This window comes from Dictyostelium discoideum (genome assembly GCF_000004695.1).
Source record: "Dictyostelium discoideum AX4 chromosome 2 chromosome, whole genome shotgun sequence".
NCBI lineage: Eukaryota > Evosea > Eumycetozoa > Dictyosteliales > Dictyosteliaceae > Dictyostelium > Dictyostelium discoideum.
In genome coordinates, this window is record NC_007088.5 from 88,670 (window position 1) to 107,664 (window position 18,995).

Here is an 18,995-nt window from a genome sequence, read left to right on the forward strand (position 1 = left end):
TTTTTTTTTTTTTTTATAAAATATATATATGAATATATTACTTATTTTTTTATATAATTTTTAGAATGAAGATGAAGATCATGTTGATTTTGATGATGATTCAAATGATAAATCAAATGTATCGACATTATCAAGAAAGAGCAGTTCAGGATCAGTTGAAAAAGGTGAATCATCATCATCATCATCGACAACAATAGCAAATGGACATAATCGTACAAATAGTTCAAATAGTGTTGGTTCAAATACTACAACAACGACTACAACAACATCAAATTATGTTCCACCAGCATTAATTAAAGAGGAGTCAGAAGAAAAAGATTTAAATGCAATGACAGCAGATTTAAAGATAAAGAAATATAAGAAACAATTGAAAACATTGAAATCGGAATTAGAGAAATCAAAGAGCCAATTCTCAACACTTTCAAAAGATCGTGATGAAAAAGTTGAAGAGATTAAAAGAATGATTGATGATATGGAGAATATTAAAGATCGTTCTAAATCCGTTGGAAATGGTGTGATCGCCGATTACAATAACCAAATCGAGCAATTGAATAGCAAATTGACCGCAGGCAATAAGGATATTGAGAATTTGAAAATTCAATTACAACGTGAACGTAACCAATCCTCTCAAGATTCTAACCAAGTGACAGTATTACAAAATCAATTATTAACAATCAATTCACAATTGGACACTATTCGTAACGAGAATACCACATTGAATAACCAAATCCGTCAATTGGAGACCCAATTGAGAGAGTCGTCCTCAAACAAGCCTGAGGAACTTCAAAATGCTTTAGCAACCGTTCAGAATTTACATTTGGAATTGAATCAATTACGTAGCCAATTGGCAACAACTACCGAAGAGAATAGAAGTCAATTCATTCAATTGGAACAAGAAAGATTGAAATCAAATTCAACCGAATCAAATGTTAATCGTGTTGAACAAGAAAAACTTAACCTACAACAACGTTTAGAACATTATGAACGTACAATTCATTTACAATTGGAAGACTTTGAAAAAGAAAAATTAAAAATCTCTGCTGAACTTGGTGATTTAAAAACTAAACTTTTAAATTATGAAAAATTAGAATCTGAATTAAATGAATTAAAATCAAAACAACCAACCATACCTGAAAACAACAACGATAACGATAAAGAATTAATTGAAGCACGTGATGAAATTTTACAATTAAAAGAGAAATTAAATGAAAAAGAAGATTCAATTAAATCAACAAATGATCAATTAATTGAAATTAAAGATAAATTAATAATTAAAGAAACTGCTTTAATTGAATTACAAGATCAATTTGAACAATTGAAAAAACAAGATAACAAAGAATTGCTTGAAGCACGTGATCAAATAGTTGAATTAAAGGATAGATTAACTCAGAAAGAAGAATCATTTAAAGAGACTGAAAATAAATTAGAGGATAGAGCAATTGAAATTTCTGAATTGAGAGATAAATTAGCAGAAAAGGAATCAATATTAACAGATAGGGAAGAACAATTGGACCAATTGAAACAATCAATTGAAAATCAATCTTCAACAACACCAATCATATCGGATCAACAAGAATTGCTTGAAGCACGTGATGAAATCGTTCAATTAAAAGATAAATTAACTGCAAAAGAAGATTCAATTAAAGATATTGATAATCAATTAATTGAATTAAAAGATAGATTAACTGCAAAAGAATTATTATTTAAAGAGACTGAAGATCAACTTTATGAAAAATCAAATGAAATTTCAATACTTCAAGATAAGATTTCAAATTTAGAAGAATCAAATAATAATAATAATAGTAATAATAGTAATAGTAGTATTAATGAACTTCAATTGAAATTAAAAGAATTTGAATTAAATACTTTAGATAAAAATCAAAGTTATGAAGAGAGAATTGAAAAATTAGAATTACAATTAAAAGAGAAACAATTGGAAGTTCAATCATTACAACTTGAAATTCATAATAATGTAAAAGAAGGTGATTCAAATGATAGATTATTGAAATTGGAAGAACAATATAAAGAATTACAAGAAAAGTTTGATAAAGTTAAAAATAAGAAAAATACATTAAAAGTATTATGTTCAAATTATAAATTAAATATTGAACAATTAGAACAAAAACAATCAACTTTAGAATCTTCTGCAATTGCAAATCAAGATGGTTTATCCGATGAAATCGATCAATTGAAATCAAAATTAATTCATCAAACCAATGAAAATGAAATCATCCAAGATGAAAATAATCAATTAAAATTACAACTCACTTCATATCAAGATGATTCAATTTCAAAACAAAATATTATTAAAGATTATCAAGAAATAATTTCAAAATTAGAACAAGAAAAAGAAGATTTAATTGAAAATAATAAAAATAATAAAAAGAATAGTGACAATAGTGATGGCCATGATGATAGTGGTGATGACGATGATCGTTCAGCAGAAATTGAAGAATTTAAAGAAAAAATTCAATATCAAAAAGAAAAAATTAAAGCATTAAAAGAAGATTTAGAATCAAAATCTGATGAATGGATTGATATAAAGATAAAGATGGAAGAAATTATTGGTGGTAAACAAGATGAAATTGAAAAATTACAACAACAATTACAACAAAAAGAATCATTATCATCTTTAGCTTTACCAGTTTCAAAAGATGATAATAATCAATCAAATCAAATTTTAGAAGAAGAGATTGATCAATTAAAAAGTCAAATTAAACAATTACAACAAGAGAATCTTGCAATTTCATCAGAGAAACAATTTAAAGTTCAACATCTTCAACAAGAATTAGAACAATTAAGACAAGTTAATAGTGCAAGTGCTTCACCAAGATCATCTATTGGTGGTGGTGGTAGTGGTATTGATAATCTTGATGATTTAAGAAAAGAAATGGAAGAAAATAAGAATATTGAAACATCAATTTATTGGTCAGAATTGGATTTTGATAGAAATAATATACCATTTTGTGGTACAAATGTTTGGGCAATCATTGATGGTATTGGTGGTTTAGGTAAATCTCAAAATATTAGATTATTGAATAAGATTGTTATCTCTTTAGAGAAATCATTCTTACGTTCTGGTAATGATTGTAAATTCATTGCCTATTGGTTTAGTACTTGTTGTTATTTACTCTCAAAATGTCATCAAGCTGGATACACTCAAGAATCTGCAAATCCAATGAAATCAGGTATTGAAATCAATGTTAATTCATTTGTAACACCTGCACCTGAAATAGGTGGTTCTTTCATTAGAGATCTTCAAGCATTGAATCTTTCAATCTATAGTAAACTATTGTCAGTCACAGAGATTAAATTGGAGAGAGTGTTAATTCCATCGGTTTACCTACCAGACTCCATCATTTTGGAAGCTCAAAAAAGTCCAATCAAAAGTTCATCATCATCTTCCTCAACCTCTCCATTAGGTAGAACTTCAGGTTCTTTACCATTTAATAATACTGGCGCTAATTCTATCAATAATCTACTCTACATTCTTGATGGTATCATTCAATTTTTGAAAGAGGGTAGAATATTCGATAGTGTTTCAAATCAATTCCTTAATCAAATCTTTTACTTTATGAATGCTCAAATCACTAATCATCTATTAAATAATCCAAAAGTTTGTACTACCACTCAAGGTTTAGAGGTTAAAATGGGTGTCTCTCGTCTAAAGGAATGGTGTTCTGCAACCCCCTACAAATCTGCCTCTCAACAATTGGATTCCTCCTTGGAGGCTTCAAATCTTTTAGTCATTGACAAAAATGTTTTCGTTGATATTGAAGCTATAAAATCAATCTTCCAAAAATTAAATCTTCATCAAATTAAACAATTACTTCAATCTTTCACTCCTGATAGTTTATCACCTGATACTATACCAACTGTATTACGAAAAGCACTCGATTCTAATTGGAGACAATCAATCGATATTAATTCTTTACCACTTTTAATTGACCAATCTAAAAAATTTAAAATTTAAAAAATAAAAATTCGAACACATATAAAATAAAATAAAATAAAAAAAATAAATTATAGTTATAATTTAAATAGTAGTTGTATTTTTTTTTTTTTTAACTTTTATTTAAGTCTTAAATAAAATAGAATTTTAATTTCTTTATTTGGTTATTTTAAATTCAAGTAAATTTTTTTTTTTGGTAATTCTTTTTTTTTTTTTTTTTTTTTTTTTTTTTTGGTTAAAATGTTAAACATAAAGTGCTTTACAGGTGTTTTTTTATTTTAATACCCTTTTTAAATATCAATAAACCAATTTTCTATAATTTTTTATTTAAACTCTCTATTTTTAGATATTTTTTTATATAAAAACAATTAGATTGATGTCATTTTATTTCAATTTTTTTTTTTTTATAAATAAAAAAAAAAAAAAAAAAAAAAAATTAATATAAATAATTTTCTTTTTTATTTTTTATTAATTTATTTAACATTTCTCTCATATTTTATAAATAATAATATTATAATTATAATTAATTTTAAAGTTAAAAAAAAAAAATGTTTTATTCAAAAATCATAGTTTTTTTTATAAATTTTTTAAAATCATTTTTACAAAAACAAAAAATTTTAAAAACTGAAGATCCTATAGTTTTAATTATGTGGCCAAGAGGTAGTGATGTGTAAGTAAAATATTATTAAAATTAATTAATTTTTATGTATTAAAAATTAATAACTTTTATAAAGACCAAATAATTATAAATTCTTTCTAGGTTGTTTTTTGAATTATTATAAGACAGAGACAGACACAAATACGGGTGATCTCACCACAAATTATAATCATGCTTATTTACGTCATAGGCCAAATCAATTAGGAGAAATAACAACTGATTTATTTTATTATAATAGTTTTCAAACTTTTCAATCAATTTGTTCATTTACCAGCAATTATTGTGATAATGATGGCCAGGGTCATTTACAACACAACGTCCGATATGGTAGAATCATTTTCTCATATAAAGTTTTTAGAAATTTAAATTCTATAAGAGCAGGTGAAGAGTTTAATACAATTGATGTCCTCTATGAAAATAATAATTTAAATAGTATAAATAATAATAATAATAATAATAATAATAATAATATTAATAATATAAATAATTATAATAATAACAATAGTAACAATAATAACAATAATAATAATAATAATAATATTAATAATAATAATAACAGTATAAATAATATAAATAATAGTATTTAAAAATAAATTATTAAAAAATAAATAAAATATTTTATTATATAAAAAATGTAAACCAATTTTTTTTTTTTTTTTTTTTTTTTTTTTTTACTTTTTTTTTTTTTACTTTTTTTTTTTACTTTTTTTTTTTTTTTTTTTTTTTTTACTTTTTTTTTATTTTTGCTCAAATTTGTTTTAATTCTCTTCTTTTGTTTTTTGGGGATTTATTTATTTATTTATTTATTTTTTTTTTTTTTCTTGATATTTTACTCTTTTATTAGATAAAACTTAACAATAAAAAAAGAATAGAAGAAAAGATAAGAATAGAAAAGAAAAGAAAAGAAAAGAAAAGAAAAGAAAAGAAAAGAAAAGAAAAGAAAAGAAAAGAAAAGTAATTTTATGCGGTTCTGGTTGGTTTTTTTCAACTTTTTTTTTTTATTTTCTATGTGACTTCCCTTTGATTAAATAAACTAGTTGAATATTTTCCTATTTATTTTATACTTAATTTTTTCGTTTAAATATTTAAAATATAATTTTTTTCTATAAATTTGTAAAAAATTATTATTAATCAAGAAAATTCCTCTAGAGGTGTATAATTTTTGCCTAAAAAAAAAGATACCAATGTTTTATTATAACTTTTGTTATTGTCGTTGTTGATGGTCGTTTGAATTTGTTTTTTTAAATCTTGAATTTTATCTATAATTTGGCTTTTATTTACCATACGATAATTATCATTATATGGAAAATCTAAAATCAATTCATTTATTGAAATTGAGTTTGGTGATTGAAATAATGAAATTACATCATCATAATTATCGAATATTTCTATTGATAATTGAATTGAATAAAGTGTTGTATTTGGATACTTTTTCATACAATTTAAAATGAATGAAATCCATTTAGCATTTGAATATAAATTCATTTTATCAACAGAAAATTTGATTCTTCTAATTGATGAATAATTATAAGTTGTATTTGGTGATGGTGATGATGAAGATGAAACATTTTTATTAAATATATTTGAGAATAAATATTCAATTATCGACGTAGAGAATGAAGGTCCTATTGAAAAATTATGAATTACTAAAGTTTTAATAGACGAATTAAATAGTAAAGCTGAAAATGAATTTGGAGAAACACTACAATCAATATTTATTAATCTTAAAAATTTTATGGTTTTATTATTTTTAATAAGATTATAAAATCCATCTGATATACATTTGATTGTAGTTTCATTAAATTCTAAATTTGAATATTGATAACATTTTATTGGATTTAGAGAATATTCACATGGAAAATTTGAAATGGTTAGATTCACAATTGATGTATTATTAGAAAGTGTGACTATCAATTCATTCCATTCTTTGGAAATATTTTTTGAAAGATTATCTCCATTAAAACATTGTTTAGTTATTTTACATCCATGATAATGTTTGTTTATTAAATGAAACGGTACTTTAATTGCAAGTGTTATTAAAGTTGGACATCTTTTATTCAAAGATATCAAAGTACCCGGTTGAAATGTACTTGCATGTAATGAAAATGGTTTTGAATAAAGTTTTAAATGTTTTAATTGAGTTAGATCATTATTAATTAAATGAATAAATTGAAAACTATCAATTTTTAATTCAATTACTTTATTAAAATTATCAAATTTACAAAAACAATAAATAAAATGAGGACTATAAAAATATTTATATACAACCAAGTTATTTGATTCCTTTTTCCAAAATTTAAATTCTTCACCTAAAGGTTTATTAAAACATACAATTTCAGACAGTAATTGACGATTTGGGATGAGTGGAAATGAGTATTTTGAGTTTTTTAACATATCATCTACATAAATAAAAGATACTCTTTGAAAATTTTTATATTTTTCTGTATCTGGGTAATTTTTACCATTACTTTTTATAATTATAATTTTATTACTAAAAAAGTCTGAAATTATTTCTTTTTTAATTTTAATAATTGACCAATTTTTATTTATAATTAATTTAAAAATTTTTATCAAACTTTTGCTTAAACTATATTTTGAAATTGACATTAACCATATATAAATTGGTTTGTTTTTTAAATATCTACTTGGTTTAATACTTTTCATTGAATTATTAATCTTTGAAATATTTCCAAAATCTTCTAAAAATTGATTTTGATACAATTCTTTTCTAAACCATTTGTCCATAATTATATCTTCACCATGATCTTTTATTATTTCATATGAAATGAGTGGGGAAATAAAAAAATACCATTCTTTTGAAACCAAACATAAATTTAAAATTTCATCTTGGTAACAATAAAATTCCAATTTTGAATAATAAAAATTTTTATTAATATATTTTTTATTTTTTGGAATTAATAAATAATTTATTAATAATATTATTATATCTTTTTCAATTATTTTTGTTAATTTTTTATTCATTTTTTAAAATTATTCAAGTTTGGAAAATGTTTAATATTTTAAAATTTCACTTGTTTTTTTACTTAATATATTTAATTGAAAAAATACTGTTTCTTAAAATAGATTTTAAATTGATTTTTTTAATTAATTTCAAAAAAAAAAAAAAAAAAAAAAAAAACATTTTATAATTTAAAAAAAAACTATTGTAAATTAAAAAATAATAAAAAAAAATCAAATTTAAAAAATTTATTACAGATCTGAATTTTATTGGAAATAAAAAAAACTGATGGGTTTTTATTTGAAATTAATTATTTTTATTATTTTTTATTTTTTTTTAAATTTTTATTCCAAATTATGTGTATCTTAAAAGAAAAAAAAGAAAAAAAATTTTGAGAAAAATTAAAATTTCCTTTTTAAGTTTTTTATCTATTGTGCACTCTTTTTTTAAAAAAATTGATAATTGGATATTATTTAATTTTAAATTATTTTTATAATAATTTTTTTTTTTTTTTTTTTTTTTTTTTTTAAATAAGGCAAGACAAGGGTAAAAAAAAAAAAACTTTAAGTTATAATTTGTAAGGGTGTAACATTCCCAATACAAGAAGTTAATTATTTATATATATCTATATAGGGGTTTTTATAGTATTATGTGCTATAGCATTTTAATTCTTATTTTCTAAAATTAATATTAATTATTTCTCTGAATAATTAATTCTTTTTAAATTAATTTCTCATTAATTTCTCATTAATTTTTTTTCAATATTTTAAAACTATTTATACTAAAATCTATTAACCTCTTTGGTCTTATATTTGAAAAATCTTAAAAATTAAAATAAATAAAATAATTTAATTTAAATATAATTAATTATTATATTATGGAAATGTTTAAACATTACATTTAATATAATTTTAATTAAATTAACCCATTTGAAATTTCAATAGAATAAACATTAATTAATAGAATATTTTAATGTTATAACAAGATATTTTTGACCTCTGGTTACAGTAGGTGTAAAAATTTCAGCATTAAAGTGGTGAAAAGTTATTATTATGCCTTTAAGAAACTGTAAAAGATATTGTTTGCTAAGGTTAAAAATTAAAAAATTATGCTCCTAGACACAAAGTAATTTATTATAATTTTATATATAATTATAATTTAATATATATAATTATAATTTTATCAATTTAGATTTTAAAAATATATTTTTTTTTTTTCTATTTATTTGTTAAGCAATCAAGAAAATTCCTCTAAGGGTGGATAATTTTTACCAAAATAAAAAGATACTAATGTTTTATTTTCACTTTTGTTATTGTTGATGGTAGCTTGAATTTGTTTTTTTAAATCTTGAATTTTATCTATAATTTGTCTTTTATTTACTATACGATAATAATCATGATATGGAAAATCTAAAATCAATTCATTTATTGAGATTGAGTTTGGTGATTGAAATAATGAAATTACATCATCATAATTATCAAATATATCTATTGGTAATTGAATTGAATAAAGTGTTGTATTTGGATACTTTTTCATACAATTTAAAATGAAAGAAATCCATTTAATATTTGAATATAAATCAGTTTTATCAACAGAAAATTTGATTCTTCTAATTGATGAATAATTATACATTATATTTAATGATGATGAAGATGATGATGATGAGGATAATGAATCATTTTTAGAAAATATATCAGAAAATAAATATTCAATTATTGATGTAGAGAATGAAGGTCCTATTGAAAAATTATTTATAACTAATGTTTTAATCGTTGAATTAAATAGTAAAGCTGAAAATGAATTTGGAGAAACACTACAATCAATATTTATTAATCTTAAAAATTTAATGGTTTTATTATTTTTAATAAGATTATAAAATCCATCTGATATACATTTGATTGTATTTTCATTTAATTCTAAATTTGAATATTCATAACATTTTATTGGGTCTAGAAAGTATTCGCATGGAAAATTTGAAATGGTTAGATTCACAATTGATGTATTATTAGAAAGTGTGACTATCAATTCATTCCATTCTTTGGAAATATTTTTTGAAAGATTATCTCCATTAAAACATTGTTTAGTTATTTTACATCCATGATAATGTTTGTTTATTAAATGAAATGGTACCTGAATTGCAAGTGTTTTTAAAGTTGGACATCTTTTATTCAAAGATATCAAAGCACCTGGTTGTAATGTACTTGCATGTAATGAAGAAGGACAAGAATAAAGTTTTAAATGTTTTAATTGAGTTAGATCATTATTAACTAAATGACTAAATTGTAAACCATCAATTTTTAATTCAATTACTTTATTAAAATTATCAAATTTACAAAAACAATATATAAATTGGAGACTGTAAAAATATTTATCAATAAACGAATTACATGGTAACTTTTTCCAAAACTTTAATTCTACACCTAAAGGTTTATTAAGACATGCAATTTCAGACAGTAATTGACGATTTGGAATGGGTGGAAATGTGCATGTTGCTTCATATTTCATTTCATTTACACAAATGAAAGATACTCTTTTAAAATTGTTATATTTTTCTGTATCTGGATAATTTTTACCATAACTTTTTATAATTATAATATTATTACTAAAAAAGTCTGAAATTATTTCTTTTTTAATTTTAATAATTGACCAATTTTTATTTATAATTAATTTAAAAATTTTATTCAAACTTTGGCTTAAACTATATTTTGAAATTGACAATACTGATATATAAATTGGTTCGTTTTTTAAATATCTACTTGGCCCAATGCTTTCAATTGAATTATTTATGTTTGAAACATTTTTAAATTGTTCTATATATTGATTTTGATACAATTCTTTTCTAAACCATTTGTCCATAATTATATCTTCACCATGATCTTTTATTATTTCATATGAAATGAGTGGGGAAATTAAAAAATACCATTCTTTTGAAACCAAACATAAATTTAAAACTTCATCTTGGTAATAATATAATCCCAATTTTGAATAATAAAAATTTTTATTTACATATTTTTTATTTTTTGGAATTAAAAAATAATTTATTAATAAAATTATTATATCTTTTTCAATTAATTTTGTTAATTTTTTATTCATTTTTTAAAATCATTCACCTATTGAATAAAAAAAAAAAAACTTTTAAAAATTTTAAAAAATTATAGTAAATCACTCAAATAAAAAAAAACTAATAAAAAAAATCATTTAAGTTTATTATAGATCTGTAATATATTGGTATTAAAAAAATTAAAGGGTCTTTTTATTTGGAAGGAATTATTTTTTTTTTTTTTAATATATTCCAAAATTATCTATTTTTAAAGAAAAAAAAAAAAAAAAATTGATAAAAATAGAAATTTCCTTTCAACTTTATCTATTATCTGCTCTTTATTTAAAAAATTGATAATTTTTAAATTTAAATTATTTTAGTAATAATATTTTTTTGTTTTTTTTTTTTTTATTTTTTTTTTTTTTTTTTTTTTTTTTTTTGTTTAAATTCGTTTTAATTTCTTTTTGTGTAAAAAAAAAAAAAAAAAAAAAAAGAAAATAAAAGAAAGAAAAGAAAAGAAAGAAAAGAAAGAAAAAAAAAAAAAAAAAAAAAAAAAAAAATAAAAAGAAATAAAAGAACAGAAAATAAAAGAAAAGAAAAAAAAACATGCTCAGAGCCTAACTAAAAATAAATAAATAAATATACAAAAATAAAAAAGAATAATAAAAGAAAAATAGTAATAAAATTGCTTTTTTAAAATTTTTAATTTATTAAAAATAAAATTTTTAAACTCTTTATTTATTATTTTCTTCGATTAAATAAACAAATTGAATATATTTTCCTATTACAATTAAAATTATTAATCAAGAAAAGTGGATAATTTTTACCAAAATAAAAAGATACAAATGTTTTATTATCTTTTTTGTTATTGTTGTTGATGGTCGTTTGAATTTGTTTTTTTAAATCTTGAATTTTATCTATAATTTGTCTTTGATTTGCTAGATCGAACCATTGCATCATATCAAAATTTTGCTCGGAATTGATAAAATTATTATGTGAACAGACACGAAATATGTTCGTTATACAATTTAAAAAAATAATGCAGTTTCTACTATTATTATTATTATTATCATTACCAATGTTATTTAAATAACATAATAATCCTTTAAAAATATTATCATTTTTTGGAATTTCATCTAACCCGATTGATTTCTCACCAAAATCAGTGTTATTTAATGATGTTTCTAATGATGTTGATGATGGTGAGTTTGATTTTTTTAATTCTAATAGATATTTGATGATTTTATTTGAACCTGTCTCGATTGAATTTAAAAGATCTGTTTTTGTTGGTAATTGAATTCATTTATAAATAATTTATAAATTTCTAAATTCTTTGATTGTATTATTGCAGTTGATACATAAATTGGTGAAGAGTAATAATACCTTTGAATTTTGAAAAAGTTTCTATAAAATTTGAAATCATTTTTAATTATTTCAAACAATTTCTTTAAATAAATTAAATCTTTACGCCAACTAGATTGATCAGACTCTTTACGCCAACAAGTTTCACCAAATTCTAAATATCTACAATTTCTATAAACTTTTTCTTTTAAAATACTAATTTGATTTGAATCTATTAGTTTAGTTATTGACGATACTGAATCGTAACTAAATGAATATTGGTTATACATAAATGAGAATATCTTTTTATAAATTGCTTTATTTCTAAACAATTTCCAAAATAATATTTCAATTGGTTCTATATTATCTGTAATTGTTTATTTTATGATTTTATTGAATGAATTAGTATTTTCTTTTCGTTCATGTTCTTCTTCATATTCTCTTTTTCTTTTTTTTACAATTTTAATCCTTTCAATTATTTCTTGTTTATTTAAGTGATTTATTTCTATACAATATTTCTTTAATTGATTTTAAATTCTTTTTCTCTAATTCACAATTATTATCATTATCTTTATCATCTTATTAATTAAAGATGATAAAAATATATAAATTATTTTTCATTGTTGTGGTGGTGGGGGAAATTAAAAAATAAAAAAAAAAAAATATAAAAAAATATAAAAAAAAAAAAATAAAATAAAACAAATAAAAAACATTTTTATGGTGTAACGGATTTTATTTAGTTTTTTTTTTTTTTTTTTTTTTTTACTATTTTTTTTTTTTTTTTACTATTTCTTTGAAATTTCGTTGAATATTATTTTTAAACGAATTCTAATGACTACATAACCCCTGTAAGCGGTTAGCAGCCCCTTGTAATCCTTACAACCAGTGTAGCCCACAAATCCGGCTATTCGTCTTACAGTTCCTATTAGCCGCTTACAGGGTTACTTAGTCATTTTGCGCGTTGGCGGTGTAATTAATATTTATTTATATTTTTATTATTCGCTGGAAAAAATTCATTATTTTATTAGATATTTTATGATACGTAATTTCTCATATATCTAATAAAATATTGAATTTTCTAAAATTTTTTTTTCCAGCGAATAATAAAAAAAAAAAAACTGTTTTGGTTAACCATGGGGTGATTTATTGTAATTTTTTAATAATTTTAGTTCTGTTTTTTTTTTTTAAATGGAGATATCAGAGAGATTATTATGATATTTTGAATAATTGGATCATAGTAATAAACAATATTTTTAATTTTTTTCTTTTTTTTTTTCTTTTCATTCTTTTTTTTTTTCTTTTCATTCTTTTTTTTTTAGTACTTAATCTTTATTTTTTTCATCTTTCAAAATAAAAAAAAATATTTATATAAATTTTAACTTTAAATTAAATAAATAAATAAATTTTAGAATGACTGAAGAAGTGCATAAATTGAAAATTACAATATTTACTGATAAAGGGAGATCAACAATAAGTGGTGGAGGTAAGTTAATTAGAATTATTAATTTATAAATATTTAATTTTGGTTTATATATTAAAAAATGTAACATTTAATTTCATTCTTCTGGCTTTTTTAAAAATATAGATTTTCCTCTACCTGTATTACCTTATCCTGCACCATATACTTTTAGATTATTTGATTACGAAATTGAAGGCCCAAATTTAACCAATAAAGAATTTAAAGTAAAAACAGGTAAAATTGAATACAAAGGAGAAGAATTTGATATTCCTTCATCATCTAAGGGCTCATGGAGAGGAGTAGATGAAGAAATGGATTTAATCTATGTTACAATATATCCAAGTAGACAACCAAAAAAAGTTTTTCATTATTAGATCTTAAAAACAGATCTGAAACAATTAAAACAAAAATAAAAAATTTTAAAATTTTATATAAAAAAATAATTATGATTAAAAAAAAAATATGTGTGGAAAAAAAAAAAAATTAAAAATTAAAAATATATTTGTTTATGGTGTTATGTTTTTTGGTAAGGTTTAAAGTGATCAAAAAATTATCATTCAAACTTGTAAAAAAACAATAATAATAAATAATAATTTAAAAACAAAATAAAGATTAATTTGCATTATCCAATTTTTTTTTTTTTTTTTTTTTTTTTGATTTTGTTTAATTTGATTCGATTCTATTTGATTTGATTTGATTTGATTTGATTTGATTTGATTTTTTTTTTTTTTTTTTTTTTTTTTTTTTTTTTTTTTTTTTTTTTAATCATTATAATCTTTTTTCCAATTATTTCCATTATATATAAATATATTGGAAAATCTTCCATTTTCCATTTTCCGCCATAATATGGATTTTTTTTTTCAGGAAATTGGCCAACACTATTGTATACTATATTCATAACAATCTGGAAGGTTGATGGCTATATCAAGAGGATCATCAGAAGTCCATGGGAAGGGAATTTATTGGTTTCGGAAACATCATATGGATGAATGATACATTTGAAATTTAAAACATTATTATTAATTGAGGCATTTTTATTAGATCGAGTTAAAATTTTATTGTGGAATTTTCATAATTAATGTGGAATTTTCCACTTTTTTTTTTTTTTTTAGAAATTTTTCACCCCTACCCCTTTTCAATTTTATTTGAAAAATAGAATGTTGATATTTGATTTGATAATTTTCAAATTATTTATTAGTAATTGTAATTAATTGAAATAGAAACCTTATTTTATTTTATTTTTTTTAAATATAATTACTGATAGTTTTGTACTGTAATTGGTAACTCTTTATTATTGTTTTGAAAAATGGATTATTAATACGATTCAATTCTTCTTAATACTTATTATGACCTTTAATTTTAATTTCTTTAAAAAATATGTTTCTTGATTTTTGTTCTTGTTTTGTTGAAATATTATTTATTAAATTTTTAAATTCTTTAATAAATTCATCAACTAATTCCTTATCATTATATAATGTAAAAAAAAAAAAAAAACTCTGTTTATGACAACAAAACAGTCACAATTTTTTTAACTATAAAACAAAAATTATTATCTTATTTTAAATTTTTACTTTATTTTTTTTCCATGCGGGTTCAAAAAAAAAGCTTTTTTTTTTTTTTTTTTTTTTAGTAAACAAAATTTTTTTTTTTTTTTTTTTTTTTTTTCGCACCCCTTCATTTACTTATTTTTCTTGTTGATATCATTAAAATCAATAGTTTTTTTCAAAATGTCAAAAAGAATTATTAATTTCAATTGGTTCATATAGATTGGGAAATTAATGAATCATTTAATAAAGACAATTATTAACTTTATTTATTTTAAATTGTAGATATATTCTCAAATCCAAAAACAGGTATGGGTCATTCAAATGATGCTCTTTCACTTTTTATAAAAGCTTAAAGAGAGATTGGTTATTATCCAAATATTGATAAAGCAATTTTCACAACTCCAGTCACAACTTTAGCTAAAACCACTATTGATTTAACTGCCCATGTTATAACTATATTAATGTGGTGTTGAGATCATTACAAACTATGAAGTATTTCTAGGAAAGAGATGAAGGTACTAACAAGATCTTACTTTTCAAAAAGTTGATTTAACATTGACTCTTTAATAAATTGAACATCTTCATTTGTTTCAAATAAGACAAGATCAAAAAATACTACTTTAATAACATTATTGGGATCCAAATATTTACCAACGTGGCATTTTTTTAAATCTTGGGTGATGAAATTTCATTTTAGAGAGTTTATCGATTGTATTGGTTACTAAAGCAATAAAATCTTGATTTTTCCAATCATTGTGAGAAGCTGGTGATACATATGGCATCATTAAAGCTGGCTTGGAGTTCCAAGTTCCAACCTATTATAAATATATATATTAATAATTGTTTTGATTTATACCACCATTTTTAACTTTGAAATAAAAATTACCATAAATACTTACATGTGCACCCAAACCCCAAAGTTCTCTCCACTTTTCACACTCTTTGATCAATTCGTTTTCTGGTTTAATATTACATTTTGAGAATTTTAATACGAAAACATGTCCTTCCAAAATACCAAAAAAGACACAACATAACCATACTCTTCCATGTTCTCCTCCTTTTAAATCATATAATAAAACACATGCCTTAACTAATTTCAATGGGGTATCTATAAAATAATGTAATTTTTTGATATTAATGTTGACCCAAAACCATGAAGATTGAACTACTTGTATATACATTCTTTTTACATCAAGTAAAGGAATTTCTGATTTTCTTCTAGAGTAATACATCTTCATCAATACAGAGTATAAAACTTTTGGTAATTGTTGATCTGAATATTTAAAAACCTTTGAGCCATATAAAATACGTTTACAGTGAGTTGGTGGTATAATATCATTATAATCGTTCGTTATTGTGGAATTTTGTAAATTTGAGGTTGATGTTAAAGTATCTGGTTTCTGAAGAGTTGTAGTAGTTGATTCATTTGATAATTCCAATTTGGGAGCTTGAGCAGACTATGCTCCTAGACACAAAGTAATTTATTATAGTTTTATATATAATTATAATTTTATATATATAATTATAATTTTATATATATAATTATAATTTTATCAATTTAGATATTAAAAATATATTTTTTTTTTTTCTATTTATTTGTTAAGCAATCAAGAAAATTCCTCTAAGGGTGGATAATTTTTACCAAAATAAAAAGATACTAATGTTTTATTTTCACTTTTGTTATTGTTGATGGTAGCTTGAATTTGTTTTTTTAAATCTTGAATTTTATCTATAATTTGTCTTTTATTTACTATGCGATAATAATCATGATATGGAAAATCTAAAATCAATTCATTTATTTAAATTGAGTTTGGTGATTGAAATAATGAAATTACATCATCATAATTATCAAATATATCTATTGGTAATTGAATTGAATAAAGTGTTGTATTTGGATACTTTTTCATACAATTTAAAATGAATGAAATGAAATATGAAGCAACATGCACATTTCACCCCATTCCAAATCGTCAATTACTGTCTGAAATTGCATGTCTTAATAAACCTTTAGGTGTAGAATTAAAGTTTTGGAAAAAGTTACCATGTAATTCGTTTATTGATAAATATTTTTACAGTCTCCAATTTATATATTGTTTTTGTAAATTTGATAATTTTAATAAAGTAATTGAATTAAAAATTGATGGTTTACAATTTAGTCATTTAGTTAATAATGATCTAACTCAATTAAAACATTTAAAACTTTATTCTTGTCCTTCTTCATTACATGCAAGTACATTACAACCAGGTGCTTTGATATCTTTGAATAAAAGATGTCCAACTTTAAAAACACTTGCAATTCAGGTACCATTTCATTTAATAAACAAACATTATCATGGATGTAAAATAACTAAACAATGTTTTAATGGAGATAATCTTTCAAAAAATATTTCCAAAGAATGGAATGAATTGATAGTCACACTTTCTAATAATACATCAATTGTGAATCTAACCATTTCAAATTTTCCATGCGAATATTTTCTAGACCCAATAAAATGTTATCAATATTCAAATTTAGAATTTAATGAAAATACAATCAAATGTATATCAGATGGATTTTATAATCTTATTAAAAATAATAAATCCATAAAATTTTTAAGATTAATAAATATTGATTGTAGTGTTTCTCCAAATTCATTTTCAGCTTTACTATTTAATTCAACGATTAAAACATTAGTTATAAATAATTTTCTAAATTCTTTGATTGTATTATTGCAGTTGATACATAAATTGGTGAAGAGTAATAATACCTTTGAATTTTGAAAAAGTTTCTATAAAATTTGAAATCATTTTTAATTATTTCAAATAATTTCTTTAAATAAATTAAAATTAAATCTTTACGCCAACTAGATTGATCAGACTCTTTACGCCAACAAGTTTCACCAAATTCTAAATATCTACAATTTCTATAAACTTTTTCTTTTAAAATACTAATTTGATTTGAATCTATTAGTTTAGTTATTGACGATACTGAATCGTAACTAAATGAATATTGGTTATACATAAATGAGAATATCTTTTTATAAATTGCTTTATTTCTAAACAATTTCCAAAATAATATTTCGATTGGTTCTATATTATCTGTAATTGTTTATTTTATGATTTTATTGAATGAATTAGTATTTTCTTTTCGTTCATGTTCTTCTTCATATTCTCTTTTTCTTTTTTTTACAATTTTAATCCTTTCAATTATTTCTTGTTTATTTAAGTGATTTATTTCTATACAATATGATTTTGCAATTTCTTTAATTGATTTTAAATTCTTTTTCTCTAATTCACAATTATTATCATTATCTTTATCATCTTATTAATTAAAGATGATAAAAATAATTTAAATATATAAATTATTTTTCATTGTTGTGGTGGTGGGGGAAATTAAAAAATAAAAAAAAAAAAAAAAATATAAAAAAAAAAATAAAAAAAAAAAAACAAATAAAAAACATTTTTGTTGTGTAACGGATTTTATTTAGTTTTTTTTTTTTTTTTTTTTTTTTTTTTTTACTATTTTATTTTTTTTTTTACTATTTTATTAAATATTTATTTCTTTGTTTGAATATTATTTTTAAACGAATTCAAATGACTACATAACCCCTGTAGCCCACAAATCCGGCTATTCGTCTTACAGGGCCTATTAGCCGCTTACAGGGGTTGTGTAATTAATATTTATTTATATTTTTATTATGGGCTAATTCTTTTTTTATTATTTAATGATAATTTATATTAAAATATGATATATTATTAATTAATATTTAATATTAATTTGTTAAATATTTTATTAAATTATAATCTCTTTATAAAAAGTGAGAAATTACTGTCATAAAATATCTAATAAAAAAATAAATTTTCTAAAAATTTTTTTTCCAGCGAATAATAAAAAAAAAAAAACTATTTTGGTTAACCATGGGGTGATTTATTGTAATTTTTTAATAATTTTAGTTCTGTTTTTTTTTTTTAAATAGAGATATCAGAGATTATTATGATATTTTGAATAATTGGATCATAGTAATAAACAATATTTTTAATTTTTTTCTTTTTTTTTTTT

General features: G+C 21.0%; 9 protein-coding genes across 9 annotated transcripts in view; 4 read left to right on the forward strand and 5 right to left on the reverse strand.

Moving 5' to 3' along the window:
• DDB_G0271334 (C2 calcium/lipid-binding region-containing protein) overlaps positions 1-3,973 on the forward strand; it is a gene marked incomplete at both ends in the record, with an annotated part of 4,674 nt that extends 701 nt beyond the window's left edge. The window contains one exon of the mRNA XM_640548.1: positions 65-3,973. Coding sequence (XP_645640.1) covers positions 65-3,973 — 3,909 coding nt within the window. The remainder of the gene's footprint in view (positions 1-64) is intronic.
• A 527-nt stretch (positions 3,974-4,500) lies between these two features.
• On the forward strand, positions 4,501-5,197 carry DDB_G0271332 (hypothetical protein; the record flags this gene model as incomplete). The annotated part of the gene is made up of 2 exons (XM_640549.1): positions 4,501-4,622; positions 4,687-5,197. 2 exons carry the CDS (start codon positions 4,501-4,503, stop codon positions 5,195-5,197), a joined length of 633 nt encoding a protein of 210 aa, XP_645641.1.
• A 544-nt stretch (positions 5,198-5,741) lies between these two features.
• On the reverse strand, positions 5,742-7,592 carry DDB_G0271362 (hypothetical protein; the record flags this gene model as incomplete). Its single annotated transcript, XM_640550.1, has 2 exons — positions 5,742-7,123; positions 7,187-7,592. The coding sequence occupies 2 exons, from the start codon at positions 7,590-7,592 to the stop codon at positions 5,742-5,744; spliced, it is 1,788 nt and encodes a 595-aa protein (XP_645642.1).
• Positions 7,593-8,675: 1,083 nt separating this feature from the next.
• Positions 8,676-10,662, reverse strand: DDB_G0271330 (hypothetical protein; the record flags this gene model as incomplete). Its single annotated transcript, XM_640551.1, has 3 exons — positions 8,676-8,683; positions 8,841-9,878; positions 9,957-10,662. 3 exons carry the CDS (start codon positions 10,660-10,662, stop codon positions 8,676-8,678), a joined length of 1,752 nt encoding a protein of 583 aa, XP_645643.1.
• A 688-nt stretch (positions 10,663-11,350) lies between these two features.
• Positions 11,351-12,240, reverse strand: DDB_G0271328 (hypothetical protein; the record flags this gene model as incomplete). The annotated part of the gene is made up of 2 exons (XM_640552.1): positions 11,351-11,886; positions 12,078-12,240. The coding sequence occupies 2 exons, from the start codon at positions 12,238-12,240 to the stop codon at positions 11,351-11,353; spliced, it is 699 nt and encodes a 232-aa protein (XP_645644.1).
• Positions 12,241-13,360: 1,120 nt separating this feature from the next.
• DDB_G0271326 (hypothetical protein) lies at positions 13,361-15,309 on the forward strand (the record flags this gene model as incomplete). Its single annotated transcript, XM_640553.1, has 3 exons — positions 13,361-13,433; positions 13,536-13,751; positions 15,239-15,309. 3 exons carry the CDS (start codon positions 13,361-13,363, stop codon positions 15,307-15,309), a joined length of 360 nt encoding a protein of 119 aa, XP_645645.1.
• A 294-nt stretch (positions 15,310-15,603) lies between these two features.
• Positions 15,604-16,799, reverse strand: DDB_G0271324 (hypothetical protein; the record flags this gene model as incomplete). Its single annotated transcript, XM_640554.1, has 4 exons — positions 15,604-15,771; positions 15,856-16,413; positions 16,615-16,696; positions 16,792-16,799. 4 exons carry the CDS (start codon positions 16,797-16,799, stop codon positions 15,604-15,606), a joined length of 816 nt encoding a protein of 271 aa, XP_645646.1.
• A 74-nt stretch (positions 16,800-16,873) lies between these two features.
• Positions 16,874-18,296, forward strand: DDB_G0271364 (hypothetical protein; the record flags this gene model as incomplete). The annotated part of the gene is made up of 3 exons (XM_640555.1): positions 16,874-17,000; positions 17,079-17,495; positions 18,271-18,296. The coding sequence occupies 3 exons, from the start codon at positions 16,874-16,876 to the stop codon at positions 18,294-18,296; spliced, it is 570 nt and encodes a 189-aa protein (XP_645647.1).
• On the reverse strand, positions 17,631-18,396 carry DDB_G0271322 (hypothetical protein; the record flags this gene model as incomplete). The annotated part of the gene is made up of 3 exons (XM_640556.1): positions 17,631-18,034; positions 18,179-18,256; positions 18,384-18,396. The coding sequence occupies 3 exons, from the start codon at positions 18,394-18,396 to the stop codon at positions 17,631-17,633; spliced, it is 495 nt and encodes a 164-aa protein (XP_645648.1).
• Positions 18,397-18,995: the final 599 nt, after the last annotated feature.